This window comes from Castanea sativa, chromosome 8 (genome assembly GCF_040712315.1).
Source record: "Castanea sativa cultivar Marrone di Chiusa Pesio chromosome 8, ASM4071231v1".
Taxonomy (NCBI): Eukaryota; Viridiplantae; Streptophyta; class Magnoliopsida; order Fagales; family Fagaceae; genus Castanea; species Castanea sativa.
The window spans coordinates 31,069,623-31,087,010 of NC_134020.1; the positions used below are offsets into that span (position 1 = coordinate 31,069,623).

Genomic DNA, 17,388 nt, shown 5'->3' on the forward strand with positions numbered 1-17,388 from the left:
TCTTTTTTCTTTTTTTGTTCTGTGGGTGCTCATATGTTTCTTACTCTTTTTTCTCTTAAGTTTTGGATGGCTTTTGTTTTTGTGTTTTTGAAAACATTTTTAGATTAATTTCTTTATTTTATATTTTCATTTTAATGAAGTGCCCATCTATACACAATTTTTAAAGTATATAATGTGTTACTTTTTGTTTTCTTTAATAGGGACATGAGAGTAAATTATAAAAACTCTATTTTCAATCCTATTATTTTTTCATCTTAACTAAACAAAAGTTTTCTATCCCTCCACTTTTCTACCTTATTAACTAAACATAAATGAGGGGAACTAAAATCTTTTCTATTATCCAATTTTTCTATTCTCTCCATATTTTTTATCTTTCCACTTTTCTATCCTTCCAACCAAACAGGCCTTAAATATGTGGCATTGACGATCACATCCAGTGCCTTGATGCACACATCCCAAAATATTTTCTTATAATCAACTACAACCTGAAGCCAAATTGATGGAAACCTATATCAACATTTGGCCATTGGGGAGGCTATGGACCTTGATATGACTCCCATCTAAGGGTGTTTGCAATACGGTTTTGAGCCATTTTTAGCACCCTACTTTGGGTGTGGTTTAGCCAAAATCATAACCGCACCACACGTCATTTTTGCGGTCACATGTGTGGTGCATTGTGGTTTTAAAGTTTAGCCAAAAGCCATAACTGCACCGCACCTGCGATCACATGTGGAGTATGGTATATAAGATGCGGTTTGAACAATTTAAAGCAGGTATATTTTTCAAATTTTGGATTTTTTCTGCCCAGCCTAACACTATTTTTCCCTTTGTATTGGGCCAGGTTTTAAACTATTGAGTTGGTTTTTCTTTATTTTGGACTGGCTTTCCTAATCAACACTTGCTAGGGTTATTATTATTATTATTTTGAAAATTAGGGTTATTAAACTATCAATAATATATTTAATATTAAAAAAATAAATATATTAATATATAGAAAGGGTGCGGTGCGGTGTGATTTTCTTATTATAAAACCACAAAACTACATTGCACCATGCGATGCAGTGCATTATTACTTGAGGTGTGGTATGGTTATGCCATTTTGCGAGCAGTTTTGGTGCGGTTTGGTGAACACCCCTACTCCCATCAATAGCTCCACGCATGTTAGGTAGTGAGGTGAGCTCATTGCAACTTTTGTGGTTGCAATCAAGTGTTGACAACTAGCAGGGATCTTGGTGAACTTGGGTAAAGCTTAACGGCCAAGAGGTAGGGATGGCGATTTTGCCCCGCCCTGCTTGACCCGCTCCTCCCCACTTCGCCCCGTGCCAGTTTTTCCCGCCCTGAAAATGTGGTGGGGTAGGGATGAAGCTAGATTTTAACCATGCACCACGTGGTAGGGCAGGGATGGGTTTAGACCTTTTAGACCCACCCAACCCCGCCCCGCCCCTCCCCATCCTCACCCTACCCCGCGTTGATAAGGGTTACAATTTAAAAATTTTCATACTCTAAAACCATACTATTTAAACAAACATATCAATATTAGCTTATTTTATTTTACCCAATGTAGTTATTTGCCTCTATTTTGTTATGTGTTATACTATGAGATTTTTTTTTTTGGTGATTGTCTTGTAAAATACTTAGATAATATTATTCAATTTTTGCTAAAAATTAATTTGATTTGATGGAACAAATTTAGTTGTAATTTCAAATATATTTTTATTGATGAAGTAGTTTTTATTATAAAAAAAAATTGTACTAGTTGTAGGGCAAATAAACAAAAAAATAGAGTTTTACGGGGTGGGGCGAGAAAATTTCCCCGTCATGCGGGGCAAGGCGGGGCGGGGATGGGGCAGGGCAAAATTATCTGGAGCAGGGGTGAAGACCCCATCCTTCGGCCCCACCTTGCCCCATTGCCATCCCTACCAAGAGGCAAGTGACCATGTTTTAGCAGAGAAATTAAGAGAGAGACGAGAGAGGACCATTGCAACTAGGTATGGAGGACCAATTTCAATTGTTAGGAGGGCCGAGATATGAACAAATAAATTCATGAAAATTCACATTAAAACCTAAGTAGTGTTAACAGACTATCAAAAAGACACAAAATAATTGTTTCTCAATACATTGTAATGTAATTATCTATCAAAAAGAAACTTGACATTCTATTATATGTCAAAAATTATTTATGATTGATCTATACCAAATTTCGCTACAATACTAATTATTATTAAGTAAAAATACATGAAAAAAATATAAATTAAAAAAATGTGAGCTCAAAAAATGTTAAACTAAAATATCATTATTATTATTATTATTATTATTATTATTATTATTATTATTATTATTATTATTTATTTTGTCTCTTTCATGTAATTCTAAAAATGTCAATCTAAAAGAAAAAACAAACACAACAATCTCAATAAAATAACCATGTTGAAATGTGAAATTAAAAAAAAAAATGGTCATATAAAAAAAATCCAAGTAGGATTTATCAAAGAATATAAATTTTGAACAAGTTTATAAGAAAAAAAAATGCCCTTCAAAATTAAAAAAATAAATAGTGCAAACAAAAATATAAGGATGATATAAAAAGAAAAAAAAGAATATTAAACAAACCCGGCCCACACTCACATCACGTGCAAAAGAGGTGGGGTTGTATAACTAAACTTATGGCATGGCAGGATTGGGCCAAATCGGCCCAATACCATCATTTTTAAAAAAATTTAGGCAGAAAACATTGTTTCGGAACTAATTGGGGATTTACCACTTTTTCTAGTACTCGAGCTTGGTGAACTCGAGTACTAGATTTTACACTTCCACCGTGGCATGCCAGCGTGGCATTTTGGATTTTAAAAATTGTCACCTAGTACTCGAGTCTCCTGAACTCGAGTACTGTATGATCTGGTACCCGAGTTCCCCAAACTCGGGTACCAATCTGGATTGACACTGGAATTGTTGTGGGTTATGCCCGAGTAAGACTCGAGCTTCATGTGCTCGAGTACTATGAACAGTACCCGAGTTTTTTAAGATCGAGTACTAATCTGGATTGGCCCGAAGTTCTTGGGTCATGCCAATTACCATCAACTTGATTTTTTACAGTATTGTTAGTAAGGTCCTGCTCCTTTATATATGCAAAGTACCCGAATTTGTTGAGCCCATTCATTGTTGCCAATCAACATAACAAAGTAGCAAAATATATGCAATAGTTGGCAACTTGGCTTTCTTTTTAGTTTTTACTGCTAGTTGGCAACTTGGCAGTTTCTTTAGGCCAATCTAATTAGCCTTCCATCCATTTAAGTAAAAAATTGTTGTATTCACCTTTCATCCATTGAATAAAAAAATTCTGTGTGCACAGCTTCCGCTGCACCCATTAAAAAAAAAGGTACTCAATTGCACAAATTACAGAAAAATGATTGAATTAGATTGGTCATTGGAATTCAGTCTGCATTTACAAAGAAATACCTAAAAATATCTATGCATCCCTAAAGTGAATGTATTCTAATTTTCTTTTCCACTCCTTCACCAAGAGGCAATCCCATGGGCATTTGTCGATATAGTTACAACTTTTGAGGAAAGAAAGACATAGTTACACCTTTTGAGGAACGAAGTTGTGAGAACGAGGGAAGGTTGTTGAATAATATGTCAAGGGACCAATAAAACATGCACTCACTCTCTTGAACAGCTACTACAGTAGGTGAACATTTAATTTGCAGTCATTGGTTGCACTACATGGTACACAGCTTCTTATAAATACCTGCAAATTAAGAAAAGCAAATTCATTAAGGCATAAGAACTGACCGATGAAGGGGCAAATCTTGCCATTTGATCCACTTTATCAGACCAAAGTGAATAACTTCTAAACAGTTTAGTGTTGCCACTTCCAAGTTTGTGCATTTGATTTAAAGTATGAATCCAGGCCAAGAAAAAACACAATGCCAATCTATTATTTTATATGTTATCCTATCAAACATATTCCATCCACTAGTTTGCTGATCAAAAATACTGATTACACAGCAGATTTTCTGCTAACATCCTGCAAAATCATTGATTCAGATCATTTAATAAGCAACCACCCATTACGTAACACAAGCTACTTATGGGCCTTCTCATACTCCATGCATTTGAAAACCAAATTTCAGTTTTTAGCTTTCATTTGAAGATTATCAACAAGATCTTGCATCTTCCAAGAGAACCTTCAGTTCACTCCAAAAAATTCATTGTTTGTTCTACTCTAATACAATTTCCAGGAGTTGCATAATTAATTTTCCAAATTCTTAAATTCAATAAATTGTAAATAATAGAGTACAATCAACCTTGTACTTCATGATTAAGGGGTTCAACAGTAGAAATATGTTTACTTTTTAAGGTGATTTTGTTAGATCTTGTGTCCTATACACAGGTAAATGCTACATATTAACTTGGCTTCACTGCCTATCAGACTCATGAAATTTTAGTCAACTGACCTGGATTATGAACTTCCTTTTGAACTGATATACCCATGTACTGCATAGAAGTTCCCAAAGTTTGCAAGCATACAAAGGATATTCAATTTCTGTAAAACATTAATATACATATTAACACAAGTGTGTGATGAACAAGATAGAGGCAACAGACATACAGAGAGAGAGGGAGAGAGCAATACCTTTTATTTCAATAAAGGGGCATGAGGAGCTGGGCATGGAGATACAGTGTCATCTGGTAACTGGTTTATCAAATCAACTGTTGCCCGCAGGGACCTTACTAGCACAACGATACAAGATATAAATCCTCATAAGGGTGAGACAAGATTTACACCTACCTATGACCCAGAAGAAAACATACCAACTTAGTGACTGCCGCAAGGTTCTAAAATTATATGCAATAACTCTTGTATGTTATTGTTATTTAAAAGATACAATGGTTACTGTAAACTTTTAAAAACATTAAGATGCAATAACAAATTGTATGTTATTTACAAGATGCAAAGACTACGTACATTTCTGGAAATATCTAACCAAAAAGACAAAAGAAAAATTAGAAGTAGCCGGCAAAAACTGAAAACACTGAAAACATGGAAAAGAATAACATAGATGTGTGGCTGTAAGCAGATTTTTTTTAAAAATAATTAAACTTTAGTTTCTCAGCTGGGGGGAAAAACATTGATAAGCATATATCTGACAAAAAAACAAAATATAACATTCTAACTAATCTTAGTACTTTGAGTTAGTATCTTGCCCTCTTCTTAATGTTATCAAAAAATCACTTACAGTGTGGAAGGGCACATTGTCCTTGCCCATAAACTGATACAACTCTACATCTTCAGGATTCTTCCACCACTTCTCCCATTCAGGTGTGTGGCAAGCAGGAATAGAAACATATCCAACAACAGGCGCATCAAACCAGACATAGAAAACCAAAACAATCAGAGGATGAAAAATTTATTCATTTGAAAGAGAAACAATCAAATGTCTGAGATAAAATGTCTTTTTTGGACAAACTACATATTTTAAAAAGCCGAATGCGCAACATGGATAACATTCCATACAATCAGGTTCCTCATTTAGAATTTGATAATACAAAATAGAGACCTCAATATTAGAAGTAAGTTTTGTACCTTGCACCTAGGATCTTTTAATTCTGTCGGATTCAAAAGACTGCCACAATTTTCACATTGATCTCCTCGGGCAGACTGGTAATTGCACCCTTCTTTTGGGCAAGTAGCCTCCACAAGCCGGTCAGCTAAGAACCTTTAGCATGTATCGCAGTAAAGCTAAATATGGTATGAATAAAGTGTTAGTAACAAGAGGTTAAATAAATTTATCACCATTAAAGTCTATAATTGACCACAATAAAAAAGCTGTAGAACAAGAAGGAGACACCAGAAAAATATCCAATAATTGGACAACTAAACAAGAATAGAGAAGTCTTCTTTTTCTTTTTCTTGCATAAAAGAATAGAGTGGTCGAGAATGTTATCATGTACAGAATCACACCAAGTATTAACAAGAAAATAAATCATACTTGCTGCATTGAATTCTCAGAAAGCCAATTGTTCTCCAAAATTTTATTAAAAATCGCTTGGCAAATTTTCGTCTGTTGTGGGGTTGAGGTACGCCCAAATTTATCAAAACTTATACTGAACCAGTCATAGACTTCCTTATGAATAGCATGGTATCTGTAAATGCAGAACACATAAGATGGACAGATGCATGTACATATCGAGTAGTCAAAAAATGTTTGTACTCTGCACGTTCAAGAATTAGAAGGATGCCACGGTTCAAACTTAGCGTACCTAGTCCGCGAGACCACCACTCGCCGGGGCCTCATTCCGCTTAGGGCATGTTCTTCGGTTATGCCCCTCTTGGTTACACAACCCGCATTGCACCTTCCTCCCGCCCTCCTTCCATGGTGTGGTTCTAGGCCGTTTCCCACCCTCGTCCATCTCATTCCTGATTCGTGTTGAGACAAGGCGACCTTTCTCTCGAATCAATTGGGGGTTAGGGAGGACCCTTCGAGTTTCTTCAGGATCTGGCCATGATAATCTATCTTTCAAGACAGGGAAAACGGGAGCATAGCTCCGAAACAGTGCGTCCACGCTATAGCATTGGTCAATGTACTGCTCTACATCATGTCGATACCTAATACAAACTGCAATGACATGTGAACATGGTATCTTATACAATTTCCATTTCTGACATGTGCAAGTTCTTTGCAACAAATTAACTCCATGTGTGTGATCCCCATGTCCAGCAGTCCCTGGATTATGCGGTGTATCTACTTGATATGACTGTTGTTGCGCACTCAATCTCGTCACCCTGTGATGCTCCACCTTCTCCTTATTTCTCATGAAGATATCCAAGGCATATTTACACCATTTTTTCCCTGAATTCAACTGCTCTATGCTCTTATTGCGACGATCATCGAAATAAGCATTCAGTTTGAACCATGTGTATTTCACCATTGCTGTAATGGGCAGGCTACGAGCACCCTTTAGAACACCATTGAAGCACTCGAAGACGTTTGTAGTCATCGTCCCATAACGGTAACCCTCGTCAAAAGTTAGAGCCCATTTCTCTTTGGGCACATCTTTCAGATATTGGTGCACATCCCGGTTCACATTCTCAATTAAATCGAAAGTGGCATTGAACTTTCGCTCCTGGGTTGCACTTGCTGCCCTCCATACTAGGTTCTTTAAAGTTTCATTGTTCCATCTAGTGTTCACATTACTGCATAGATGACGAAGGCAGTAACAATGTTCTGTCATGGGAGGCTGCAAATAGTCTCGATTAGTGTCTCTGAAGATAGCTTGTATCCCAGGGTGTCTATCAGATATGACACACAGGTGTCTCCGGTCAGTAACATACCTTCTTATACAAGCCAAGAACCAACCCCAAGTCTCTATGCTCTCGCTCTCGACAACGGCGAAGGCTAGTGGATAAATCTTATTATTAGCATCTGTCGCCATTGCAATCATCAATTTCCCTTTATATTTTCCATAGAGGTGGGTTGCATCAATACTAATCACAGGCCTACAGTTCTTGAACCCAATAATACATGGACGAAACACCCAAAATACGGACTTGAATGTAAGGTTCCTGGTTCATCATTATCGTCCACGTTTAACTTATACTTTGTACCCGGACTTGCATCCTTAAGTCCTGCCAAAAAACGTGGCAACTCTGCATAAGACTCCTTAAAATCCCCGTATATAGCTGCAACGGCCTTTTGTTTGGCATCCCAAACCTTGTATGTGAACCATAATGATTATGTTAGAAATTAAGTACAAGTCAAATAATTATAGTTGAAGAAAACAAATCAAGACTTGTAAGGCTATAAGATGAATAATTCTTTTTTTTTCAATTCAATTTCATTTTTCATAACATCAGGTATTCATGGGTTTTGGGAATTACAATCATGCTTATACTTCCATGTATTGAAAAAAGAATGCAAGATAAAGAATACCTTGTAGTGAGATACTTCGTGTTTTAAGTCTGCCAAAGCAACGTGACGTAAGTTATTTATCTTACACGCGGGGTCTTCTCGTATATAGCGCTCAAGTATGTATGCTAGGAACACCGAATCAATCATCCGTCCATCATGAGCATTCTGAATTTTGTCGCACGTGTGGGGGCCCTTGCATTTTGCGATCTTCCAGACATTGTCTCCCTTGCAACAGATCGCACGGACTGACCATGGGCAGGAATCATCCTCACAACTCACCATAAGCCTCTCTGAGTCTGAATGCTCAGTTTTAAACCTAAAATTCTCTCGCAGTGCGTACCAAGTCAATGCATGTCGCACCGCGAATTTAGTCGCGAATACCATTCCTTTCATTGGCTGCTGCCCAAGCGTCCAACTTGATACTTCTGCTTGCATAACCGGTGATGGATCAAACATATTATCCCAAGTGTTTTTGGTGAACCATTCCGGCGTAGGATCGGGACTAGGGCATGTGTCTCTATTCTCTTCTACAACCACATCCTCGATATGATCAACATCATCATGTTCACCCATGGTTTCTAGACGCTCCTCAAACTCATCCCTAGTAACATCAATATCGGTTGCATCGTCACCAAGTCCGTGATCATATTCGGGTTCAGATGTGCCCCCATGCAGCTCATCATGAGATAAATGCTCTCCTGCATGCACTTCCTGGGGCCCTTGCTCCTCCTCAATGTGTGAAGCATGGGGAAATGTTTGCCACGGTTCAGTACCATACTCATCTCCTGTGTTTTCTGCACACCCTTGATAAGATTGTAATGGTATTGAGTCAATGTGCTCATCTACAGTTCCATCCAAAACTGTGTTGTGAACCCTCCCCGGCCTCTACTATGGTGGGCTCAACAGTGACATAGAGATCCAAAGCAAAGAATCCTTTCACCACCATTTGCTCAACAATTTCCCACATCATCTTCACTTGGGCGCCACTCGATAACTGTAGTGAATTGTAGAAAACATGGGTGTCTAGAACCCGTTGAGGTGCTCGATACACGATGGAAATTTTATGCCTACAGTGGTCTAACCTCATCACCTTCAATATTCTTCGTTGCAATTTCATAAGCCCTATCCCACGCTTCACCCTAACACAATTTTGCTTTTGGTTCAAGCCTTGGTATGACAACCCATGCAAGTCATGATAATACATCTCTCCATCGTAGTATACATAGAAAAAGTGAAAATCCATCACTAACCTATTGGCATCAATATAAAAGTTGTCATAATGTATTTACTTGCAACTGATCCTGCGTATGATAAAAACAATTGTTATTCAAACTCAATCATAGACATGTAAATAATTGAATATTTGACAAATATAAAAACAATTAATAGTATATCGAGTTCTGCGTTCTAGTTAACTCAATTTATAAAATTTCTCTCATAATCAAACATAATAAAATCTCTTATTGTCAAACTCACATGGTTTTTAAAATCAAATCACATCTAAAAAAAATTATTAGTGTTTTCACATAATTAAGAACCATAATCAGACTGACAATTCAAATACAATCATATTTACATTTTAAATGAGAAAAATAAAATAATAATACAGTCAAGTTCAAACAACATAGTGTTATGCGTTATTATTACCATATAACTAGGGCAATGATTTAAGTTACAAGATTTTCACTATTGTGTTAAGTTTTTACATAAATAATAACGCATAAACAAAAGGATTGAATAAACTGGAATAAAAAACTGACTAACTAAACCAAAACACTATTGTAGCTACAGTGCTGCACAATGGATGGTCCATTCAAGATTGGTTAGTGTTAGTGATATTTGATAGCAATTGTCCTCCCTCCCTTGCTCACACTAAAAATTTAGTGGCATTTGTAATAAGTGCAGAATTATGAGTTAGTCGAATCAAAGAATTATGCAATGCACGGAAATCCAATAATTTTTTAGGCCAATAGGAACCAAAAAATTCAATGTGAAACATTCAATGGCTTTGCACAATGGACATAGTATTTTTATGGGTTGGCCACACATTTTTTCCACGGAGAGTCCCCCACACATTTATGGGTTGGCCACACATTCAATGTGTGTTGAGTTTGTATATTTTTGCAAATACTCGTATACCAGTACTTATATCACTTCTTTGAAAATTATTAAGCACATTTTTAAATTTCCAAATTTCTGAAACTTCACTACAAAGGTGTGAATATTAGCAGTTGTACATAGTTATTATTGAAAAATGAGGGAGTACAAAAAACTACTCATGCATGGAGTACAAAAACACCACATGCGTAACAATCTGATACGAAGCACATACAAGCTACTTATGGACTAAGCACTTAGCTATTACCTCTATGTTCTGGTCACAGCAAGGTTGACCCAAAGGATAAATAGACAGCACGTTGGTCTTGCAAACTCAAGGACTTGCAGATGGTGACCCAATTACCAGTAGCTTCTGTCCATGTAGTGCTTTGACTCATCACGTGGAGTTGGGAAGATGGACGCCAGTAGCAATTGCAAGCACCTTAACCAAAAGTAGGTGAAAGGTGATGGGGAATGTATTCTGAAGGAGCACTCGAGTTTAGAGAACTCGAGTACCATTGATTATGCATTTATGTGGTGGTTGCCGTCAGGGAAGTCGGTGTTTGCAATAAGTATGGAACGTATTACTCGAGTCTGAAAGACTCGAGTACTGTGCTAGGAAGTACCCGAGCCCTTCAAAGTCGAGTATTCTTCGGGTAGTTATGTACTAATCATGCAGCTTAGTACTCGAGTATGGAGAACTCGAGTACTACTTTATAGAACTCGAGTTTAGGGTACTCGAGTATCATTTATTATGCATCTGGTGGTTGTGCCAGGCAAGTCGGTATGTGCAATAAGCATGGAACGTGTTACTCGAGTCTCAAGGACTCGAGTACTGTGTTCTGCTGTATTCGAGTCCTCTAAACTCGAGTATTCCTCGGGTGTGATATTGTAATCATGCAGACTAGTACTCGAGCTTAGTGGACTCGAGTACTATTAGATCTCCTCAAAAATACTATCTTCATATCTCCCCCTAGATTTTGAATTCTAATAAATAACAAATTGACGCTTGTAAAAACATGATTATATATTAAACAAGTTTGATTTTTTTTTTCTTTTAAAAAAATACATGTTTCATTAAAAAAGGTAGTACATATATTAAATTTAAATTAATACATAAAGAAAGTGAGTTTGCAATTTGTTTAACTTTTTAATATTAAATTTAGCACTATAATATAAAATGATTATGGTATTATATTATTGCAATTAATATTTAGAAATGTTACTTTTTTTTATTAACAAAAAATGATCTTACAATATTATAGATGAGCAATTATTTATTTATTTGAGAGAGTTCTTCCAATCTTAAAAAAAAAAAAAAAAAACCCTTATTTAAATTCCTTATAATGTTTACACCTAAAAAAAGAATCCTTATAATGAAAACACGTCCAAATGAGTATTAGCTTATTACAAATTTATAGCCATCCAATTCTAAGTATGTTCTTTTGCACGAAATATGCCGTAAGGTTTGACTGAGAAAAACCTCCACCTACTCTATAATGAATGGACCGGTGGTGCCGTGGTGGTACTGGTGAATGATGAGAATGAGTCATCTCTCCCACAAGTAATTTTTGTGATGTTTCCTATTGTGTCTCAACTTAACGATCCTCGAAAGCACCTGCACAACATCCCTCATTGAAGGTCGTTTTCTTGGGGCACGGTTGATGCATTTGTATGCAAGAGTTGCCACTTCGTTGAGTTCTTGCACATCAAATTTCCCTTCCAGGTGGGAATCCACAATTTCCTCCCATCCAACTTTTCCCTCAATATTCATTGCTGCCTATTCATCAAACAAGAAATTACATTAAAATAGCAAGCATACGTGACTGCGACCAGGTCAACAATTATGCAACACAATGAAACAATGAATGAAGTGAAATGAAGTTGTGAAATCAAGTTGTGAAAACATTGAAACATAAAATAACTAAACTTGTCACACAGAATTTAAAACCCATTTAAGGTGCTTACAATTTCAATTTCTAGGCTATGAAGCCAAAAGATACTCACCAATCTCGCTCATGTACAAGGGTTTCCATTAGGGTTGGGAACTCCTTGCTCATCTCTTAATACAATAGGGTTATCACGTCAAAGCAATCCATTTCCTTCAGCTGAAGATAAGAGAAAATTACAATTAACTAAATTCAGCAACAAAAAAATGAATTTCTAAATTCATATAGATACATAGCATTTGGTATTCCTACATATGGCCATAACATATGAAAATAGGAATCGTATTAATGATGATAAATTATGAATATAAGAAAGCTTACCATTTTTTTAAGATCCTCAGGGCTTGGTAAAAATACGGCATGAAAAAGTAAGAAGTATAGTAGTTTTATCTTGTGCCACAATGGCATTTTTGCCCAAGTCCTCTGTATTGTAATCTGCTTCAATCAAAATCAACGTTTTAATAAGGTAGTCCTTAAATTGTAAAAAGAAAGAGGGCAGGGAGGAACAACAGAGTACAGATCGGTACTTGGAAACACACACAAAAAGCATAGGCTAATAAAAACATAAGGAAACCAAAAGATTTTTAGTTCTTTGACAAGCTGGACATTTGAGAAGCCTACACTATGAGATGGTCAACCTTAAAGAGAACCAAGGGTGATCAGTAGCAGAATGTATAAGATCTACCATGGTCATCGCTTACTACACACAAGAAGATTAATTCCAGTTATGATAAAATTATTATGGTTCTTCACATTTCAAAAAGAAAGCAACCAAGTTTGGTCCCAAAATTTGGGGTGGCTATGGATTTTCAACAGACTAGTTAGAAAAGGCCACATGTTTCTTTTCTGCCATTCTATTTTACCAAAAATTCATAATCTATTACCTCCTTAATTGATATGTCATTTTTTGTACTTTTATTAATGTTATTTTTAGCCTTCCTCTACCTTTTCTCCATTCCCTCAACTTGAACCAACTCACTCCTTTTCACTGGTGTATTGATCCATTTTCTATAAACACAACCAAACCATTGCACAGAGGTGGCACCACCCTATTGCACAGAAAGATCTGAAAGAAGTAGGGAAACACCTTAAAGTATTTGAGTAAGATAAATAAACATCTTTCTTTTCAGGTTTGTGTTGGTTAAACTTTGGGGGAAAGTTACATGTTCTACCTAAGGCTGCTATCCAACTTTATTCAGTTTTATTATTATTATTATTTTTTTCACTATACTGTGCATATGATTCTCACCCCAGGTTGACATAAAAATTAGAGCTTACCAAGCACAAAGTATGCAGGTTTGTGAGCCATATCTCCAACAGTAGTACTTTCTAGTAGCTCACCCTTCAAAATCAAACAGATTATAATTCTGCACACTATGAGATTGTGGCATAAATCAATAAGAAAGCAATTGAAACTCATTGCAGGAGAAACAAGAGTAGAAACTGGCCAACCTTCTGAGCATAATCCAGCAGATCCATTGCACTTTTTGAGTTGCATGGGGCACACTAGCAATTGCAAGCACATAAGTCCCTGAGTGCCACAGTGACACCAGTTCTGATCAGCTGAACATTGCACTTGATATGACTAGGCAGACAAATTTAACCTAACAACATCAGGTTGGATTTTTAGCAATTCACTTGTTACCTAGGAATAGTGTTGCACATCCACATAAGGATGCAACTCTACTGAACAGCAGAACAAACAGATTCCAAAATCTTACAGAATGCTAACAGAGGATAAATTAGAAGAGCAAAGATTGAAAGGAGGGATCAAAACATAAAAGGATCACAATGTGGGCAACACTGCTGATGATTTCATCATGGCCATTTATATAGTTGATACTGTACACTACTACAGAATCCAATCTCATTATAAAACTGAGCAGCTCATGCTTCTCAAACAATCTAATCTATGAACATAAGTTTTTGAGCCCCATCAAGCAGAAAGTATTGGACAAACAAAAGAAAAGAACAAACAAGTGCATCCAGATGCATTTATAACCAAAGAATAATTCAATGAATACTCTGATAAAGCAACTCAGAAATTAACAAAGAGAAAAGAAATAGAGAAGAAAGAAAAGAGAGAGCAAGCAATAATGTAGTGAGCTTAAATACACACCTCAGAACGCAGCTATGGAACAGATACAGAGGTAAAACTCCTTCCCAAAAATAATGTAATAAGAAGGAAGTCTGCCCCTGATGAGTGCTGGGATGAGCCGCTTGTGAGTAGTGAGCTTTATGTTCAATTCGAGTACCTTGGAATCACGGAGAACTTTTACCAAGGCATAATCCCCAGTGTATTTCTGAGATACAAGATAACTAAAACCAATGCACTCTCCTTGCCTGAATGGAACTAAAAAGAGGAAAAAAAGCAAGAGTTAATAGGTCTTTCCAAGAGACTATTAAATTCAAAAAAAAAAAAAAAAAAATTCAGTGATTCATGGAAGGTCATAGGTCTTTAAAAGAGACTAATCAAATTCAAAATAAAATCTTCAGTAATTCATGGAAGGTCTTGGTTCATTGACAAATTTTGGGCCACACTAAAGAGAATCACAATTATCTACAAAGGAGAATCACATGAGGTGCAAAAGCACTTCAGACAAGCTTCAAATCTTATTATCATGCACTTTAACACAATCATCATTGGGCGGTTCACTGAATTTAAACTTCTCAATATATGAGGCTCAATCTCATTCATATATTCTTCTCTCACAAAGGTTTTTACTTCAATGGGAGTGGCCCTAACTGCATCAGAGTAGTCATGAGTATGCTGCCACTGTTGCTCTTTCACCCTCAACTTGTCTTCAAGCTCCTTTATCTGCCATAACATGTCAAACGGATATTAGCATTGGCAAACGTTAATTAATGCTGATATCAACATAAATTAATTATAAGTAACATATTATTATCTTACAAACATAATGTACTTTTCACATTGATACTAGTTCTATTTTTCTTTTTCTTGAAACATTGGTAAGTTGCATAACCCGTGGGGGTCTTGAATCCATGATTTTACCCTCTAACTTATGTGCAAACTTCAACATTGATACCAATTCGTTTAGGAAAAATTGAGACTTTATATGTTCTTCATTTGCTAGGACTCCCCATGATCTCAAGTGGTAATTACAATTTTATTAGTCTTGAGCATAAATAAAGATCTAAATTTTATCTAATTATAAGAATTTTAGCTAGTAATGTGATCATTATATATGAGGAAATTAAAAATAATAAATTATTGAATAGAATTACTCCTTACCTAAGAACAAATAAGAAATGAAATCAATCTAAAATATGTGAAACATGATAATATACCTGAAAATTCCATTAAAAATATCCAGTTCCAATTTCAACTCTGCATAATTTTTTTTTTTCTAAGAAGGCTAGAGATTTTTAGCCATGGAGGCTATTGGACCCCTTGAACAATTTTATAATATAATATGCTTATTTGGTGGAACTATGAACTTGAACAGCATATGATCATTTCCGGCTCTACAGGCAACAATAAAAATTGTAACACAATGAAATTTCTTCAAGAATATAAAAAATAGTTCATAATTAACTGTTCAGTGAGATTATCCAATATCCATCACAGTATTCCTATTTTATAAGTAAAGAGGAGAAAAAGGACCTTTTGGTGAAGTAAGACACACTCTGAATTCTGTTCCTGCTCTCTCAGTTTTCTCTCCAGCTCATTAACCTGAAAAAGAAGTGAACAAGCAAACTACATCTTTAATTTTGACTTCCTATTAGCTCATTAACATATAAACTAACACCACTGAGTTTTTGACAACCTTATGTTGAAGGATGACAGTATGAGACTCAGACTCCTGCAATTGCTTTTTAAGCTTGTTTTCAAGTTCCTTAACCTGCTTGAAGTAAAACAATGATTAACCATTTTAGCTTTTCTTTTAACATCAGCATAATTGGTTGAAGTAACACAGCTCTAGAAAATTGAAGATCCCACATTAGGTCACCAACAATGCATATTAGAAGTATACTTCTTCCTCAAGATACAATAATAAAGTAAAAATTATCACCTCCCAAATTAATTTCTGTTTGAAAAATAGAGATTATAAAGTTAAATACACAAACCTTCTATTGGAAAGATGCAGATTCTAACTGCTGTTGCTCTACAAGCTTAATCTCTAGTTCTTTGACCTAAGGAGAGAAAATTTAATTTCAAATTAGAAATAATCAAACAGGAAGCTAGCAATTTCAAATTCAAGGGGAAAGCAACCTTTTGCTGGAGATTACTGCAGATTTCTTCCCTCCCCTTCAGTCTCTCAGATAGTTGTGAGACTTGCTTCTCAGACTGGCTGTGCACGGCTGTCTTCAACTCAATTTGGCCTTCAAGTTCTTTAATCTTCTCTTGTAAATTTTTGTAAAACTGATCTTTGCCTTTAGCCTTGCTCTCCAGGTTCTGGAAGTTCTCTTCTAGTTTCCTTAAAGTTTCATCTTTAGATTTGGAATCCTGCCTTGCTTTTTCAAGCTTTATGAAAATAAATAAAGAAATTCAAAATTCAAACATAAAACTTGCTTGCGTGTTAAAAAATTTATAAAAATGTAAACTGAACGAAAAAGACCTACCATTGCTTTAACCTTTTGAAGCTCACTTGTATCAATCTGCTTCCTGACAGGTCCCAACTCAATTCCTCGAACCCGTGATGCAAAATTTAAAGAACTCAAAGTCTCACCCACATCCTGGTCTGAAGGACTAATTTGTACAAACATCAAAGTTTTGGAATCCCCCCCTGCCAACACACATATATAAATAACTACATGTAAAAAAAGCAACAAAATCCAGCAAGGTGAAAATCTTTTGATCATATTCATATCCACTGTCTGATACCAATCAGCATGAACAAAAGAAAACAAAATTTGTACACACACACTCGTACTCATTCATAACCAAACTGACTTAAATACCTAATGAGTCTTGAAGTAAATGTGTCAATTTGGAGTTCCTGAAACCAACAAACTAACATTGTTAGAATCACATTTGAATTATGATGGAGAAACAACATAAAGGCAAGCAAGATGTACAGTATACCTGTATGGAATGTGACTACTTTTAGTTGCCAAGTGATTTACTTGATGAGTTCAAACCAGCAAGGGTAGTCTGCTTCCAAAGCTTGACTAGCTTGGCTGAGTTTTCTTACAGGTATGCATTTAAAGAAAGCAGCGGCAATCTTACTTTTTTGATGTTGGAGATGTTGCCAACAAATCTCTAATTTGCTCATTGTAAACTTGAAGAACACTAACAGATATGTTGTATGTAAAAGTTTCACTCCTTTCCTTGGCAATGTTAAACAAGTGCTCAAGAGTCCTATAATTTACTCCTCTGTTTTGCTCAGTACCATCCATTGCAACTATAACCCAGAACACAGGCGTCAAAGAAAGGAGATCGAATAAAAACAATCAATCACAGA

The 17,388-nt window shown here is 35.9% G+C and overlaps 1 protein-coding gene and 2 long non-coding RNA genes across 3 annotated transcripts; all 3 read right to left on the reverse strand.

The window, feature by feature from the left end:
• Positions 1–3,393: 3,393 nt before the first annotated feature.
• LOC142608248 (uncharacterized) lies at positions 3,394–4,734 on the reverse strand. The gene is made up of 3 exons (XR_012839450.1): positions 4,637–4,734; positions 4,458–4,546; positions 3,394–3,748 (listed from the first exon to the last, which is right to left on the reverse strand). It is a non-coding gene; the product is annotated as an uncharacterized LOC142608248 (long non-coding RNA).
• A 1,530-nt stretch (positions 4,735–6,264) lies between these two features.
• LOC142606185 (uncharacterized) lies at positions 6,265–7,437 on the reverse strand. Its single transcript, XM_075777574.1, has one exon. The coding sequence runs from the start codon at positions 7,435–7,437 to the stop codon at positions 6,265–6,267; it is 1,173 nt and encodes a 390-aa protein (XP_075633689.1).
• An 8,993-nt stretch (positions 7,438–16,430) lies between these two features.
• Positions 16,431–16,926, reverse strand: LOC142606703 (uncharacterized). Its single transcript, XR_012839162.1, has 3 exons — positions 16,886–16,926; positions 16,547–16,710; positions 16,431–16,448 (listed from the first exon to the last, which is right to left on the reverse strand). It is a non-coding gene; the product is annotated as an uncharacterized LOC142606703 (long non-coding RNA).
• Between the last annotated feature and the right edge of the window lie 462 nt (positions 16,927–17,388).